The sequence below is a fragment of the Bos taurus genome, chromosome 28, assembly GCF_002263795.3.
Source record: "Bos taurus isolate L1 Dominette 01449 registration number 42190680 breed Hereford chromosome 28, ARS-UCD2.0, whole genome shotgun sequence".
Taxonomy (NCBI): Eukaryota; Metazoa; Chordata; class Mammalia; order Artiodactyla; family Bovidae; genus Bos; species Bos taurus.
The window spans coordinates 26221916-26238485 of record NC_037355.1 but is presented as its reverse complement, the minus strand read 5'-3'; the positions used below and the strand labels follow the sequence as shown (position 1 = coordinate 26238485).

The window sequence follows — 16570 nt, the reverse complement described above, 5'->3', positions numbered from 1 at the left end:
GGTACTCTTCTAGGACATTCTGGCTCCTGAGAGTCAGATCTCTTGGACGGAAGAATTATCTGGCCCTTGATTTGGAGACCTGCCCTTTGGAAGAAGTCTACTGGTTTTTTTATGAGGCACTCCAAGGAAGGTTCGTGTAACTTGCCTGTTTTCTGGACTTGATTTTTACTAAGTGACATATTGCTAATTTATATGTGGGACAGGGGAGAAGTATATAAAACCTTAGAATAGGATCTGGAGAAGAAATATTTTCCCACTGAATCATGGGGCCTCAGTGGCTCATTCAATGACCTCGGTTCTTTAAGCATCAGAGCCACCAGCCTCCCACCATCTCTCCATCTGTGACAAGGGCATTGAAAATTTTTATTTATCGGCTTCACTGCATGATGTGTGGAATCTTAGCTCCCCAACTCGAGCTCCCTGCATTGGAAGGGCAGAGTTTTAACCACTGGACTCCCAGGGAAGTCCTGACAAGGGCATTTTCTTGCCTCGCTTCTGCCTCTAGAGCCACACAGTCACCACCACTGGAAAGATTGGTTTTGTAGCTTTCAAATGGCCCAGTGCCTCAAGCCAACTGAAAAGTCTTAAGAAAGAGGCTTGACAAGTATTAACTGAACATAACAAAGAAAACCAGAACACTCCAGAAACAAATTAGAAAGGAGGTTAGTATGCCAACTGAGAGGTGGAATGATCAATTATTTTAGTGGCCTGAACTCTCGGATGCCAGTGTTGGAGGTGGGCTTTCCAGGCCGCCGTAACTGGCTGGCCCATTTCTGGAAGTGGGTCTGTTTATTCCAGTGGTTTATTCTGAGCCTCTCTGATGGGGTGCCCCAGGTGTGATGTGAGGCAAAGTTTAGGAGCCCCCTTGCATAGCCAGTGGGCGTGAGGGGCTTTGAACATCTCCAGCTTCACCTCCACAAGCAACAGCGAAGCAACGATGGGCTTTTCATGGACAGTCTGAGAGGGTAGCTTTGCCTTTCCTTTCCTGTTCATAGAATATATGGGATAAATGGATTGCTTCTGACCAGCTGTCAGAAAGGAAACTTTAGGAATATGGAACTGTTCAGTAAATCCATCTTAAATGGAAGAGACTGGTGCTGATGCCAGATATAAATGTACCGATTCTGGCATGTTCTATTCATGAACGCTCTATTATCAGTGTTCAAAGACGAGCCAGAAGACCAGGCTTCTGCAAGTCCCGTGCTCTGTGTCTAACTCTCGTGGGGACTCAGAACGTCTTATCATAGTTTGGAGCATGTTTCTCCTGTTCTTCCTACTCTTCTTCTACCTCTAAGATCCTGGAATATTATTCCCACTAGAAGATGCTCTTGGCCTTCTAGGGGACGTGCACCCCACTGAGAACCACCGTGACGAGGCAGCCAACAAGACGTTCTAGAAAGGAAGCAAAGGCCAGCCCTTGGTGAGATGTTGTGCGATGACTGCTCCTGGGCACCAGTGTGCCATGTGGCCGTCAGGTGGCTGTGGATGCCGTGGACACTCAGGACTGTGTCCTGGTGAAGATGGCAGAAACTAAAGGAGGAGCAGGGTCCTGAAAGCCGTGACTCATGTCATAGTCCTGCCGACTCTTTCCAAGAGAAGCAACGGCTGGGATCCTTTTAAAAGGTTTGCCTGTGTACAACAGTTGTCTGCTTGTTCTTGGAGCTGGGATTTATTTTCTCTCTCACCAGTGACCTGGGATGCCTGGTAAAACTGGGTGTCAGAAGACGAGGACTCGGCAATGATGGATGTAAAAATCTCGTTTAGGGGCCCATTATCAGGGCAACCTAGAGAGAGCTGGGCTTGTGACTCCTGTCACTGAATGGCAATGCTAATCTGATGGCCGCCCTGGGACTCAGCCTCCCCTTTCCTCGTGGAAAAATACGTGCTACAATTTCAGGGTTAGGTCCCTAGGCTCCCTGAGTGCCACGAATTAAGCCCCTCACTAGAAAGTCTTTTAATTTAGAATGATTTATCAGGAAAAACTGTATTTCCACATTGAGTCAGGAATCCCCAGTTGGTCATTCCACCTCGCCATGAAGACATTAGTGATCAGAGCCAAAGTGTGAGGACTCAGACTGACCCGGTTTCCTTTGTCCCCGGGTGGTCCGTGTAAACCCTGCAATAAATCAGAGAAACAAAAACATGTTAAGGAGAAAACACAGGATGGCCACACAGTCCTTCCTTCCAGGCTTAAAAAGCTCTTTGCTGCTGCTGCTAAGTCGCTTCAGTCGTGTCCAACTCTGTGTGACCCCATGGACTGCAGCCCACCAGGCTCCCCGTCCCTGGGATTCTCCAGGCAATAGTACTGGAGTGGGTTGCCATTGCCTTCTCCAATGCATGAAAATGAAAAGTGAAAGTGAAGTCACTCAGTCGTGTCCGACTCTTCGCGACCCCACGGACTGCAGCCTACCAGGCTCCTCTGCCCGTGGGATTTTCCAGGCAAGAGTACTGGAGTGGGTTGCCATTGCCTTCTCCACATAAAGCTCTTTACTGGTGCCTAATTCATCAGAGACAGGTTTCATGAGCCCCATTTTAAGGAAGGGGGACAAAGGAGAATACCTGCTCAAGGAACTTGACCTAGAGACAGATAATGAGTTATGGGTAAAGTCAGACACAGTTCTGGTTTCTCACTCTGCAGCCAACACCCTGGCCTGGGGTCGGGTTCTTCTAGATGGGAGCAAAGACTGCTCCTGGATAGGCAGGTGTTTGCATGGCTTTCCCACCTGCCTCTTCTTCTTTTTTTTTAATTGGAGGATAATTACTTAACAATAATTGTGTTTGTTTCTGCCATCCATTAACATGAATCAGCCATAGATATATATATGTCCCCTCCCTCTTGAACCTCCCTCCCACCTCCTACCCCATCCCATCCCTCTGGGTTGTCAGAGTACTGACCAGATTTGGGTTCCTAGATCCCACTTGCCTCTTGCTATAAAAATGACTCCAAAACTCCTGAGCCCCTCTTTTCAAGGTGCAAGTTGTTCTCTATTATTTTTTCCTTCAATTTTTTTTATTGTGGTAAAATATGGCCCTACTGTTAAAGAACCTGGCTTTCAATGCAGGATACATAAGAGATGTGGGTTCGATTCCTGGGTCGGGAAGATCCCCTGGAGGAGGGCATGGTAGCCCACTCCAGTATTCATGCCTGGAGAATCCCACGGACAGAGGAGCCTGGCAGGCTACAGTCCATGGGGTCGCACAGAGTTGGACATGACTGAAGCGACTTAGCACACAGCACAAAATTTCCCTTCTTAACCATTTTTCAGCATTCAGTTCAGTGGTATTAAGTACACTCATATTTTTGTGTAACTGCCACTACTTTCCATCTTCAAAACTCTTTTTACCTTGCAAAACTAAAACTCTGTATCATTAGACAGTAACTACTCATTCCACCTTTCATCAGCGCTCTACTTTCTGTCACTATGGTTTTGACTACTATAAATACCTCATATAAGTGAAGTCATACAGTATTTGTCTTTCTGTGACTGGCTTATCTCACTTAAATGTCCCCAGGGTTCACCGTAGTGTAGAATGTCAGAGTTTCCTTCCTAAGACTGGAAAATACGCTACTGCACACATATACCACGTTTTGATTATTCATTCATGTATCTACAGACACTTTGGTTGCTTCACATTTTTAGCTCTTGCAAACAATGTTGCTGTGACTAAACCTCTCTATAAGACTGCTTTCAATTCTTTTCCTCCTTGTCTTCTGCTGGAGAGGGATGTAAAGCAAAGACTGGCTGGAGGTGTCGAAGCACTGCCGAGTATGGAACCCAATTAGTGTACGACCTTCAAGTGGGTGGGAAACCAAAGTCCTGCCCCTCCCAGGCAGCCGACTTCTATAACCCAGCAAGGAGAAGTCCATTGCAAATGGGAAGCTGCCTGTCTTGGGAGATGTCTCCCTGCCGTCTAGTGATCTGGACGTGGCTCTGTCCCTGCATGAGGGCAGGGGCCATGGCACAGTCACCTGTGAGACCCTCACTGCATCGAACACAGAGGCCTTCAGGGAAGAGGCTCAGCCATGTGTGCCAGATGGTCCGCACTGGTGAGGACCTGATTCCCTATCAGGGGCCATGGGCCCCGGGGTTTGCCTGGAGCAGAGCCCAGCAGGGGAGTGCTAGAGAGTGGGCTGGTGGCAGTTGGCTGCTTCATCTGTCACAGAGATGAGAATTCTCCTCGCTTGGCCCTAGATTTTTTGCTCCAGGCCCTGGGTATTCTGTTTGACAGTGCTTCTGTGGTGGGGGACCCGGGCGGGTGGAGCCTCTGATCCCATGAGACTTACAGGAAGCCCAGCTGCTCCCGTTGGTCCTGTCATCCCAGGGTCACCTTTGCTGCCCTGAAACCAGAGAAAGAACACATGAGCCTTCCCTGACATGGTAACCTTCCGACAGCCACTTTCTGTTTTCATACGAAACCTGGGCAACCTCTCCAGTCTCCTCAAAGAGCCTCCCAGGAAGTAAGGGCTGGTTGGAAGGTGGGGTGACTACATGGACTACACGCCCTGAGGAGGGGGCTTGGGAGCTCCTCTCACCCTTCTTCCACAGATCCTGGCCTCTGTGGACATTTGTTTGTTGGGGCGGGCGTACTGGCTGGCCAGAGGCAGAAGCAGGGGAGGAGACCAAGGAACAGGAAATGGGCATGGCAAGGCAGACAGGGAGAGAGAAGGAAGGGGGCAATGGGGAGAGAAAGAGAGCTCTGATTTCTCTCCGAAGCTGCAGGTGTCACCCCTCAGAGCAGCCACCCTGGTTCTCCAAATGGCTGCAGAGCTCGGGGAAGCCCACATCTGTCTCCAGAAGCTCGCTCCCCCACCTCACCCTCCCCCCGTTGTGTAGTCTGAGAACCAAAGAGACAAAGCCTCTCCTGTGGGCAGAGTCAGCAGGGTGGGCTTTCTGCTCTTACAGGTGGAGAGCCCAGCAGATGCCCACTCAGAGGTCCAGTGCCCATGCCAGCTCTCCAGTGATGCCAGGCCCTGAGAGTGTGGAAACCAGGCCTGGTTGGGAGGAGCTGGTGTGGGGAGCTTTCCTCCCCCAACCCCTGCACAAGCCCACTGCACTGGTTGTGGGAGAGTGACCCACGAGAGCTGGTCTGATGCGCAGGTCTCCTGGCTTCTTGACATCCCCAGGATTTCTAACACCACCTGGCACCATGTTCTGTGCTGTTTCCCTAAGTCACTGCAGAGTTCAGGCATGTCTGGTGACAGCAGGGTCTGGGGCCTCGCCAGTCACCTGTGAGCGAAGCCAGGTGACCAGAAACTGAGCGGAGGAAGCTCTCCAAGTCTCTGTTCACTTGTAGTTACAAAATGAGCACCCCGGGACCTCCCTGGCAGGGGTAGTAGTTAGGACTCAGAGCTTCTACTGTAGAGGGCATGGATTCGATCCCTGGTTGGGGAACTAAGAACCCACAAGCTGAGTGGCACGGCCAGAAAAAAAAAGAGCACCCCAGGCCTGCTGCACCCGCACAGGCTGGGAGGATCATCAAGAGAAGACGTGCATGAGGCGCTGGCTGGGTCTAGGAGGAACAGATGGGGGCTGAGACGGCTGGGCTGACACGGTGGCCCTGTGGGTCGCAGGAACCAGGACTGAGGGCCTGAGGCAGAGGGGGGGCTGAGGGGCCCCTGGTCTACCTCGCTGGGCACTCACCCTCTCTCCCTTTGGTCCCGCTGGGCCTGGAACTCCGATTGGTCCTGGAGTACCCTGGGGAGGTGAGAAAATGCGGAGGTGAGGGCCCTGATGCTAAGGGGAGCCCAGGATCCCCGCCCGATGCCTGGAGATGAGCAAGGTCCAGAGGCCCAGTTTTCAGGGTTGGCGAGGCCCGGCTCGTGCAGGGTGGACATTGGACTGGGCCGCGTTCCTGTTTGGTTTTGGGGGCCTCGGGGAGAGAGCTCTCCCCCCTGCCTCAGAGCCAGATTTGAGGAAGGAAACCCTTTCGCGTCACAGCCAAGCTTGCCAAGGCTGAAAACGGCAGGAGAACGGTTGCTTAGTTTGCTCCCAGAAGCGCTCGGGAGGGAGTTGACGCCATCCCAGGGGTGGGGAGGCTGGGGGCTGGCACGCCTTTGCTGACGCAGCTCCACATGCAGCGGGAGGGTCTTCATGCCACAGAGACCGATGCAGACGCACACACAGAGGCAGGCGTGGGAGGGTCATTCAGCCATCGTCCACCCCCACCCCGCCCCCACTGCGGGCCCTGGCCTTCAGCTTCTGGCCGGGCCTTCTGTCCCCATCCCAGGCCCTGAGGGACAGGCTGGATTGGAGAGTAGATTAGTGGATGTCTGCTGACGCTGGCCTGCCGTGGAGGTGTGCCCTACGTGCCCCTGACTTGGGGTTGCAGCCCCACAGGGCAGTGGGGGTGATCAGAGCTGTGTTGCTTAGAAACAGAGTGGGGCTTGCTAGGGCATAATTAAACATCTTCTCCAGGTTCCTGATTTACAGCACTGCTAGGCGAAACCTATAATTCAGAGCTTCCTATTGCTCAGCCTCAGTGATTGTATTTCTTGCTCAGGACATGAGGACTGGGCCTGGGCCTATGGGCGGTTCCTGGTGGTGCTGGGATGTAGCTGTGACAGGTTGGGTGGGAGCAAGTGGGCAAAGGCTGATTTACTTTAAGTGGAAAAAAGAGACATATGATGTTCGCGGTGGCCCCTTTGAGGGAGGAGGGAAAGATGTGGATGTCTGTGGCAGAGTGTCAGAATAGCACTCTGAAGTCACTGGTCAGCTTCAACTCCTCCCTCAAAGGCCTATAAACTGCGATTTTGGAGAAGTTTCTTGGTTTCCCTAAGAGTCCATTTTCCCACCTGTAAAATGGGAATGAGAACGGGAGTGTCTGCCTCCCAGGCTGCTGCCAGGTTAGAATGGATGAAAACGTGGCATGCGTTTGGTTCTGGGCCTGACACCTAGGAAGTGCCCAATAGATGTTAGTATTGGCAAGACAGGATCACTCTTCCTGTAAACATTTTCCTTTAACTTTCTGTTATTGATTTGATGAGAAAAAAACCTTCAGGTTCAAAGGGGACAGAAAATATAAATGTATACATTGCACTGCTCCCCTCTGTCCAATATGAATGGACTAAGTAGTTGAGAGGAAGTCATGGTTTCTCTGATTTCTGCCACAGATAATCTCTCTAGCTCAGACTGGCCACCTGGGAAAGGTGTGCTGGGTGCAAGGAGGACAGAGAGAGAGGGACTGTGGTGTGAGGCAGATGTGGTGAAGGAATGGATGTCAAAGGCTCTCAGAACACTAAGCTGGGACTTGCCTATGGCTCATCTATGCCCCACCCGCCCTCGCCCGTCAGTGCTGGCCTCACCCACATACATGTGGCTGCACAGGACTAGAAAGCCCTTGTGGGCAGACAGGAGATGGACAGAGCTCACAGGATGAAGACAACACAGCATGACGGGCACATACAGACACTGTTGTGTTTGGTGGGGATGAGTCACGGCCCAAACCCCTAGGGCTTGAGTCCCAGGCTGAACTCAGCATTCCTTTAGGAACAGATTCTTTGCTACTGGAGCAGCCTCCCACCCCACATCCAGTGGTCTTGAAACTCAGATGTGGGGACCCTGTGTGCATATATGAACAGGGAAATGGAGATGAAGGCCTATGGTCTTTGGTCAAGAGGCCTGAATAAGCACTTGTGAACTGAGCACAGATGTCACTTTTTGGTGTCGGTGGTGGGATAAGCCATGATTTATTGAAAAAAAAAAAAAAAACAAACACAAGGCCACAGCAAGACAGATGAAAGGGCTTATAGGCCAGGAGTGGGGTGGGATGGGGGTGGGTGGAGGGGTAATGGAGAAGTGACACTCACCGGTGGCCCAGGCCTGCCGTCCAAACCTGAAGCTCCCTGGACAAAGGGAACAGTTTGACCAGAAGAAGGGGAAGGGAGGAACGGGAGGGAGAAAAAGGGACCAGGGAGGGGAGAGGTGAGTGAAGCAGTGACTCTGGACAGACATAAATGCTGGTCATCAAACAAAATGGGAGAAATAAGCTTGGGAGGACAGGTAATGTATTCACATGAAAACCAACAAAAACATGGAGACACTGAGTGCAGTGTGGCCAACTGCTGAGCAAGCCGGATGGAGATCAGTGCCGACGGCCATCCCGATCCTCTGTGCCCCCTGCTCCCCTCTCTCCTTTCACCCTCTCTCAGAAACCTCTCTCCCAAGAGGCTGCAGTGTTCCAGGGAAAGAGATACAGAAAGTACAATCATGGAGAGGTGTCTGAACCAGAGCAAGTGCATCCTTCTACGGCCAGTCTTACTTGGGGAAGACATGGCAGGTGGGGCCCCAGTAAGGATGGTCTTCCCAGCCTCCTCTGCACACCTGCTGATGTGAGTCCACACTAGGGGACCCAGGCGGCTCAGCTTTGGATTACGACATCCAGTAGATGCTGGCCTACTTCAGCTTCAACTAGGTGGGAGGAATTGGGCCTTGAATGATAATACTCATGCTGCCTGACATTTCTCTGGCACTTTACAGTTGGCAAAGCTTAACACAAACTCAATCCATTCATGTTATCCCAGACAGGACCTCTTTTATGGAAAAGAGGCTTTAGGAGCAGCTGATTGCTCCTAGGACAGAGGTCTCAGGCCATTTACCCCTTGGAATTAAACTCGCTGGCAGGGGGGATGCTATTAAGACCCACTCACTAGGCAGCATCCAGTGATATGACAGTGGGAATTAGAGCTCTCGCTCCTGCGCTGGGCTATGATGCTGCTCCTTCAACCACCTAGGAGAGCTGATGATGCCGACATGACAGCCAGGGAGAGAGTAGCTAGGACACTCTAGGCTAGTGAAGACTGAGTTCTTGAGAATGGCTTCCAACTGAGCCTCAGAAATGAGCCTAGGCCTCAGGATTTTAAAGGTGGGGGAATACCCCCAGGAAAGAGGGGGGAAGGGAGCTGTTTCATCCTGGATGAAGGATATCAGGTGGTAGGATCCTTCAGGGCCTCGCTTCTCAGTCAGGGGGCTTCCCTGGTGGCTTAGATGGTAAAGAATCTGCCTGCAGAGTGGGAGACCGGGTTCAATCCCTGGGTTGGGAAGATCCCCTGGAGAAACGAATGGCTACCCACTCCAGCATTCTTGCCTGAAGAATTCCATGGACAGAAGAGCCTGGTGGGCTATAGTCCATGGGGTTGCAGAGTTGGACATGACCGAGCAACTAACACTTTCACTTTTTCACAGGGCCTTGCTTCTCAGTCCTAGGACCACATAATCCTGGGACTGATCTTGCTTATGGCCTAGAAAGTTGTGGTTCTTAACCCCAGCTACCACGTCAGAATCTCCTGGGGGTGATGTTAAACAATACAGATGCCTGGGCCCACCCCAGCCCAATTCAAACAGAGTCTCCAAGAGGGAGCCCTGGGGAATAGCACACTTGAAATCTCCACGTGATTCCAGTGTACAGCCCGCATGGAGAATCTCTTCTGCAGGGTAAATAGGAAGAACTCAGTAGGATGTGCCTGGAAACACAGGTTGCTGCTGTATGAACTAAAACACGGAGGTGAAGCCTAAAAATAGAACTTGAGCTAAGCATCCATATACCTTGTCTATGCAGTGTGTATATATATATGTATGTAATTTATTTATTTATTTATTTATTGCTGCATGTGAGCCTTCTCTAATTGTGGTGAGCAGGGGTTATTCTTCATTATGCAGAATGAAGAACATGGTGCATGGGCTTCTCGTTGTGGTGGCTTCTTGTTGCAGAGCATGGGCTCTAAGCTCACAGGCTTCAGTAGTCGAGGCATGTGGGCTCCGCAGTTGCAGTTCCCAAGCTCTAGAGCACAGGCTCAATAGTTGTGGTACATGCTCCAGGGCATGTGGAAGCTTCTGAGACCAGGGATTGAACCTGTGTCCCCTGCACTGGCAGGCGGATTCTTACCCACTATAAGACCAGGGAAATCCCTCTATGCAGGATTAATACTGAGTTATCTTGAGCGGTTTGGAGCAGAGGGCATGAACTGGAGGTTTTGGGGCCGTATGTGGACCACTAACATATTCTATATGGGTTGTAGTATTGCAAATAATTTTGACTTAATATTAGAAAATGAGATATTCCATCAAATGCCAGATGTCTGGCTTCCTTAGAAAAGTTAGAGTATGCAGAAATTCTGGACCCTCACTCCCCTAAGGCAAGTCAGCTGAACTGAGCAGGGATTGGGCCTTTTAAGAAGAGACACACGGTTTCCAGGAACCATAATCCCCACTGCTCCTTACTGTCCCTCTGAAGTCCATGTTAATTGTCTTTTATGAATATTGTTTGCTCTGCTGTTTTCCTAAGCCAGCAAAAGTACTTCTCTGTTCCCTTGTCTCTATCAAAAGCTGAAAAATTAAAGACAGTTGGATCCTTTGTCTTCCCTCTGGCTCTTTATTTGTTTATATTACCTGTTTGGTCTTCATGTCAACCTCTGACTGAATTCCCCAATGTTTACTAGGGTCGTTGGGGCCAGGAAAGTGAACAAGGAGAGGTTTGTGGTTGAGTGGGGGACTGGAAGTCTCTCTAATAGTAAAAAACACTTAATCATTCTGGACACAGCTTAAGACATGGGAAAAGTGTCTGCTAAAGTCATCAGTTACTGTAGTCTGTCAGGCGAAATCAGCTCCTTAAATATTCCCACATTTGATGCAGTAATGAGGTGTAATCATACCTTTTGCTCTTGCTGTTTGGTCACTGTGATTACATTAACCAGACCTTTTAGCCCTGCCAAGCTGGGGCAACTGGGCTTCCTATCGTTCCCCTGCTTTTTTACAGTTTCCTGGAGTGGGAGCTGGCCTTGTGCTCGGGAGAGAGGGAGCCCCAGTAGCTGGGAAAAGCTCTCTTTGCAAGGCTGTGGCCTCAGTAGAGGCTCAGCTTCTGGCCCAGCTGGGCCATTGACTTCATCTGTGAATTCAAGTGACTCACTTTTTTCTCCAGACCCATTAATAAAATGATTACAGGGAATCCTAAAGTTTCCTTCCAGATCTTGAAAAACAAACAATGTGTGCCAACCTCACTGGGGTGTGAGGGAGGGTGGAGCCCAGGGCTCTGGGGAGGGCGGTGACGTGTGCTTCCCTGGAGACAGGTAAGGCAGTGACCAGGCCAGTGGGGTTCCCACTGGAGCTTGGGGCACAGGAATTCACTGAGCCCAGGCCCCACATCTGGAGATGCAGAGGCCTGCCGAGCAGCCCCCACCCTGACCTGGGGCCTTTAGCTGAGATTAGAGAGCTCAGAGAACCGAGACGTGAGTGATCTTAGCCTGCTGGGACAGGAAGATCTGACTTTTTGCAAGCTTTTTGCTGTGGCCAGTGCTTAAGAGCAGAGAGCAGGGGCTCTCTGGAGTCTGCCTGGGAAAGCAGGAGAGAGATGGAGAACACTCCACTGTCCCAGCACTCTCAAGTCCTCTAAGCTCGGCCCCGGTAAAGGGAGATTTTTATTGCCTCAAACGAGCATAATTAGGACTGAGCACAATAAGGCTGTTCTTGGGCTCCCTCTGGTTCTCCAGCTGGGTACTCCTTGGGGTGGGGGTGGGGACTTATCTTATTCAAATCCACAATCCTCCAGAACCTAGGCCAGGCCCAGCCCAGAGGAGGCCCTCAGCAAGAGAATTCGAGCCCACAGTCTAGTCCAGGTGGGAAAGCAAAACCCCATGGAGCTCCGGGATGCTCACAACTTTTGAACCTCGAGTTTTCCAGTGGTCTTTCCAGGGGCCCTGCTCAGCACCTCCTCAGGACCACCAGGCTGGGCTCCTCACACCAGTGCGTAGGGTCCACGATACTTACGGGTAATCCCAGAGGACCTCGGTCTCCTTTTTCTCCCTGGACGCCCTTGTCTCCTTTTGCTCCGTCTAGTCCTGCTTCCCCCTGCAGGGAAGGGAGATGGGCGAGATCACAGAAGAGCATGGCCCAGACAACTCGCCCTCGCATTCTAGGGTTCCGGAGACAGGGGTGGATGGTGGGGAGGGGGACAGACAGAGGAGGGAGGAGGTGGAGGTGGCTGATCCAGGGGTGGCTGGCTGGGGACTCCAGGAATCACTGAATTCTTAGCCTGGCTCCGCTCATGTTAGAATCCCTTGTGTCTCTGTAGTAACTTTGAGGTCCCCAAAGGGAAAGGGGATGGCAAGAGAGGAGACAAACTCACATCAGTTCCAGGTCAGGCATTGGCATAGATGACTATTTGCATAGCAGAAAAACTGGGACGCTGGGGATCCTGGCTGGCAAATGCCTGAAATGCCGCCACTGGATCCCTGAGTCTCCCAGACTAATCAGGGAAAGAAACTGTCCCCCGAAGAATGTCAGTGCAGGAGACACAGGCTTCCCCATGCCAGCAGTTTGCAGCCTCTTGTATCCATTTGCGATGTTGGGGGAGGGGGTTTGGAGAATCCCAGGCCAGAGTCCAATGGGCTTGGTTCCAGGAAGGGGTCCCATGTTCTGCCGCCCTCTGTCTCCCACCTATACTTCAGGGTGAGTGAAGGGTCTTGGGTAGGTTACATGGAAAAAGGATCTCATCATTTGCTAAGAATCTAACCTGTCACTCTATAGGGTGGATTGATGGATGGGAAAATTCTAAATCCAAAGCCTGTCCAGCATCAGTGATGGATGTTAATGGGACCGCAGGACTTTATTCTGTCCTAATTCTATCCCATTGGCTAAAGTGTCACATAATTCCATCTAGGGAAGGGGTCAGCTGGTCTGCCTCTGAAGCACTTCCTCGCTTTTCTGTCTTTACCGACAGGGCTCCTTCCTCCACCCCCTCACCCAGCAGCTGCCATGTGACATCATCTTACCTTTGGTCCAGGAACGCCTTGGAGCCCCTGCATTTGGAATCAAAACAAGGCACCTCAGAACTGCATTTCTGGTTAAGTCAATCTCGTTGTCCACAAGTTGGACCGCAAAAGGGCAAGGGCATAGGGTATAAAGCCTGGCCTGGGATCCCCACCTCGGGGAGATAGAAGGGAATGCTAAAGGGGGTCTGCTGGGGCTTTCTGGAGTGAGGCCTGAGCCAGGCTTCCCCAGCCAGGTACTAACTGAGAATCGCTCCGTGGCCCCCACAGCTGACTCCTGAGAAAATACTCAGTGTCATGAAAGGAAGATTCAGAGGGAAACAAGTAAAAGTGAAATAAATTGATATGTGCAAAATGCTTAGCATTGTATCAGGCACATCGTAAGTTTCAATAAATGTTGGTGACTGCCATTATTGCTACTGCTACTACTTGTACCAGTGGCAATGGGGTGACCCATCCTCATGGGGACTGTGAACCCCACAGAGGCAGGCACCAGCATCTATTGGTCCGGGGGGAGGCTTAGGGATCCTCTAGGTATAATGCAGAGGGGTCCCTTTAAAGGTGCCTTATCATCTGTAACTACGGAAGGGCCAACCTAGTGGAGTCAGTTTTAAATGGGTCACTTTCTATTTTAATCCTGCTGGCTGGTTAGTCAGAATAGAAGGAGAAGAACAGAAGTCTGATAGCAAAGGAACGGAGTGACTCTGACTTCTGCAAGCAAGGACCAGACCCCATGACCAGACCTCGGGGCTGTCAAGCCCGTCAACTCTTTCAGGAAACCAGGCAACACCCAGGCTCCTTGGTGTCACAGAGATGATGCCTGTTTAAGGTGGGAGGGAAGAGGAGCATGGAGGGGACACATGGATGTGAAAATCCCTCCGTGGAAATAGACGATGGTTGACCTAAGGCTGAGGCTAAGCCCAGTGACTGCCATGGAGAGGGGACGTTAGGGGCCTAGTCACAGTGAACTGAAACACAGACAAGCCTTCCAACTCACCGGAGGTCCAGGAGGCCCCTCTGGCCCTGGTGGCCCAGGAACCTGGAAGCCAAAGGGAAACGGTTAGCCCACCCCCTGTTATACTCTCAGTGGCCCTGCCTTTGCCATAGTCTGGGGTGTGGCTGGAGTTGCAAGGGGGAAGACAGAACCACCAGCACACAGCCTCCCAAACGAAGGCTTAGAACAGGTCAGAAACTCACAACAACTCATTTCTCTACACACAAAAAAACCTAATGCCTCAAAATGTCTATTCTTCTAGAAATTTTTGAAAAACCAGAAAATCTGGCAGCCCCAGGCTCTTGTTCTTCAGTTCAGTTCAGTTCAGTCACTCAGTCATGTCCAATTCTTTGCTACCCCATGGACTGCAGCACACCAGGCCTCCCTGTCCATCACCAACTCCTGAAGTTTACTCAAACTCACGTCCATTGAGTCAGTGATGCCATCCAGCCATCTTATCCTCTGCCGTCCCCTTCTCCTCCTGCCTTCAATCTTTCCCAGCATCAGGGTCTTTTCAAATGAGTCAGTTTTTCGCATCAGGTGGCCAAAGTATTGGAGTTTCAGCTTTAGCATCAGTCCTTCCAATGAATATTCAGGACTGATTTCCTTTAGGATGAACTGGTTGGATCTTCTTGCAGTCCAAGGGACTCTCAGTCTTCTCCAACACCACAGTTCAAAAGCACCAATTCTTCGGTGCTCAGCTTTCTTTATAGTCCAACTCTCAGATCCATACATGACCACTAAAAAAACCATAGCCTTGACTAGACAGACCTTTGTTGACAAAGTAATGTCTCTGCTTTTTAATATGCTAGGTTGGTCATCAGAGAAGGCAATGGCACCCCACTCCAGTACTGTTGCCTGGAAAATCCCATGGATGGAGGAGCCTGGTGGGCTCCAGTCCATGGGGTCGCCAAGAGTCGGACACGACTGAGCGACTTCACTTTCACTTTTCACTTTCATGCATTGGAAAAGGAAATGGCAACCCACTCCAGTGTTCTTGCCTGGAGAATCCCAGGGACGGTGGAGCCTGATGGGCTGCCGTCATGGGGTCGCACAGAGTTGGACACGACTGAAGCAACTTAGCAGCAGGTTGGTCATAACTTTTCTTCCAAGAAGTAAGCATCTTTTAATTTTATGGCTGCAGTCACCATCTGCAGTGATTTTGGAGCCCCCCAAAATAAAGTCTGACACTGTTTCCCCATCCATCTGTCATGAAGTGATGGGACTGGATGCCATGATCTTAGTTTTCTGAATGTTGAGCTTTAAGCCAACTCTTTCATTTCCCTCTTTTACTTTTGTCAAGAGGCTCTTTATCCTCTGCCATAAGGATGGTGTCATCTGCATATCTGAGATTATTGATATTTCTCCCGGCAATCTTGATTCCAGCTTGTGCTTCATCCAGGCCAGCATTTCTCATGATGTACTCTGCATATAAGTTAAATAAACAGGGTGACATCATACAGCCTTGATGTACTTCTTTCCTTATTTGGAAGCAGTCTGTTGTTTCATGTCCAGTTCTAACTGTTGCTTCCTGACCTGCATACAGATTTCTCAAGAGGCAGGTCAGGTGCTTTGGTATTCCTATCTCTTGAAGAATTTTCCACAGTTTGTGGTGATCCACACAATCAAAGGCTTTGGCAGAGTCAATAAAGCAGAAATAGATGTTTTTCTGGAACTCTCTCGTTTTTTCAATAATCTAACGGATGTTGGCAATTTGATCTCTGGTTCCTCTGCCTTTTCTAAAACGAGCTTGAACATCTGGAAGTTCACGGTTCACATACCATTGAACCTGTTCTTGTTCTTGCCTGGCAACAATTACCTGAAACTCAAGGAGCGCTTTCCCCACTGGGTGGGGCTTCAGTTCTTCGGTTTACCCCAGTCCTCACCACTCCCTACTGGTTTTTGCTATTGTTTTTTTTTTTTTGGCTGTGCCACGCAGCATGTGCGATCTCCCTGACCTAGGGAGTATACCTCTGCCTCCCGCACTGCAAGTGCAGAGTCTTAACCACTGCACCACCAGGGAAGTCCCTCTCTATTGTTTTGAACCCAGACCTTTTGTATTCATTTGTTCATGCTTGGTCCTGGCTGGGGTTTGAGTTTGAGACCTTTAGCTTAAAGAAACAGAGATTGGTTATCTGGAATGGAAGGAGACTGAGATGCTTCTCAAGAATATTCCTAAAGCTCCCCAGGTTGGTAACAGACAGCAGGGCGAATATGGGTCTCTATTTCCTTTGAAGGTAGGTTAAAGTAGAAGAGATTTGGACTGGAGAGTGAAGATGAAGGAACCCTGGGAGGTCTTCCTCTCAGAGGAGGATGCTGTGACGGGTAGGTTCTGTCTCTGGTGAAGATGGACATCCATTTGTCCACGGTCAGTTACCCAAGAGGCTGGGAGGAGACCTGCCTGCTCTTTTCTGAGTGGGTCCCCCACTTCAGCTTCTGGACTCTCCTTGGACACCTCACCTTTCCAGGGACAGAATCCCCTGGAGTGTGGCCAGCATGGGGACTCCCTGCCAGGTGACCACAAAGGGAGCCCCTGCACTTGGCAGACAGGGAACTCCTGTTGTCCCTTGGCCATGTGGAGCTTTTAGCTTCACAATACTATAGTCACATTGTAGGGAATGCAATCTTTGCAAACTCTACCTTCTTAAAAAAAAAATGTTTACTACTTTTTTTTCTTAGTATAAACAAGTAAATCATATATCCTGATGGGAGTACAGTTTATACAAATCATGCATATACTAAAATTCATAGACCTGTACACACATCCCTGAAAAGTCAATTTTACTATGTGATAATTTAAAATATTAAAAATTTTA

At 50.3% G+C, this 16570-nt stretch overlaps 1 protein-coding gene across 1 annotated transcript in view; it reads right to left on the bottom strand.

Annotated features, from left to right (window-relative positions):
* Positions 1–16570, bottom strand: part of COL13A1 (collagen type XIII alpha 1 chain) — a 152386-nt gene that overhangs the window by 9566 nt on the left and 126250 nt on the right. The window contains 6 exon segments of the mRNA NM_001105433.1: positions 2081–2116; positions 4286–4339; positions 5643–5696; positions 11760–11840; positions 12764–12790; positions 13758–13799. Coding sequence (NP_001098903.1) covers positions 2081–2116; positions 4286–4339; positions 5643–5696; positions 11760–11840; positions 12764–12790; positions 13758–13799 — 294 coding nt within the window.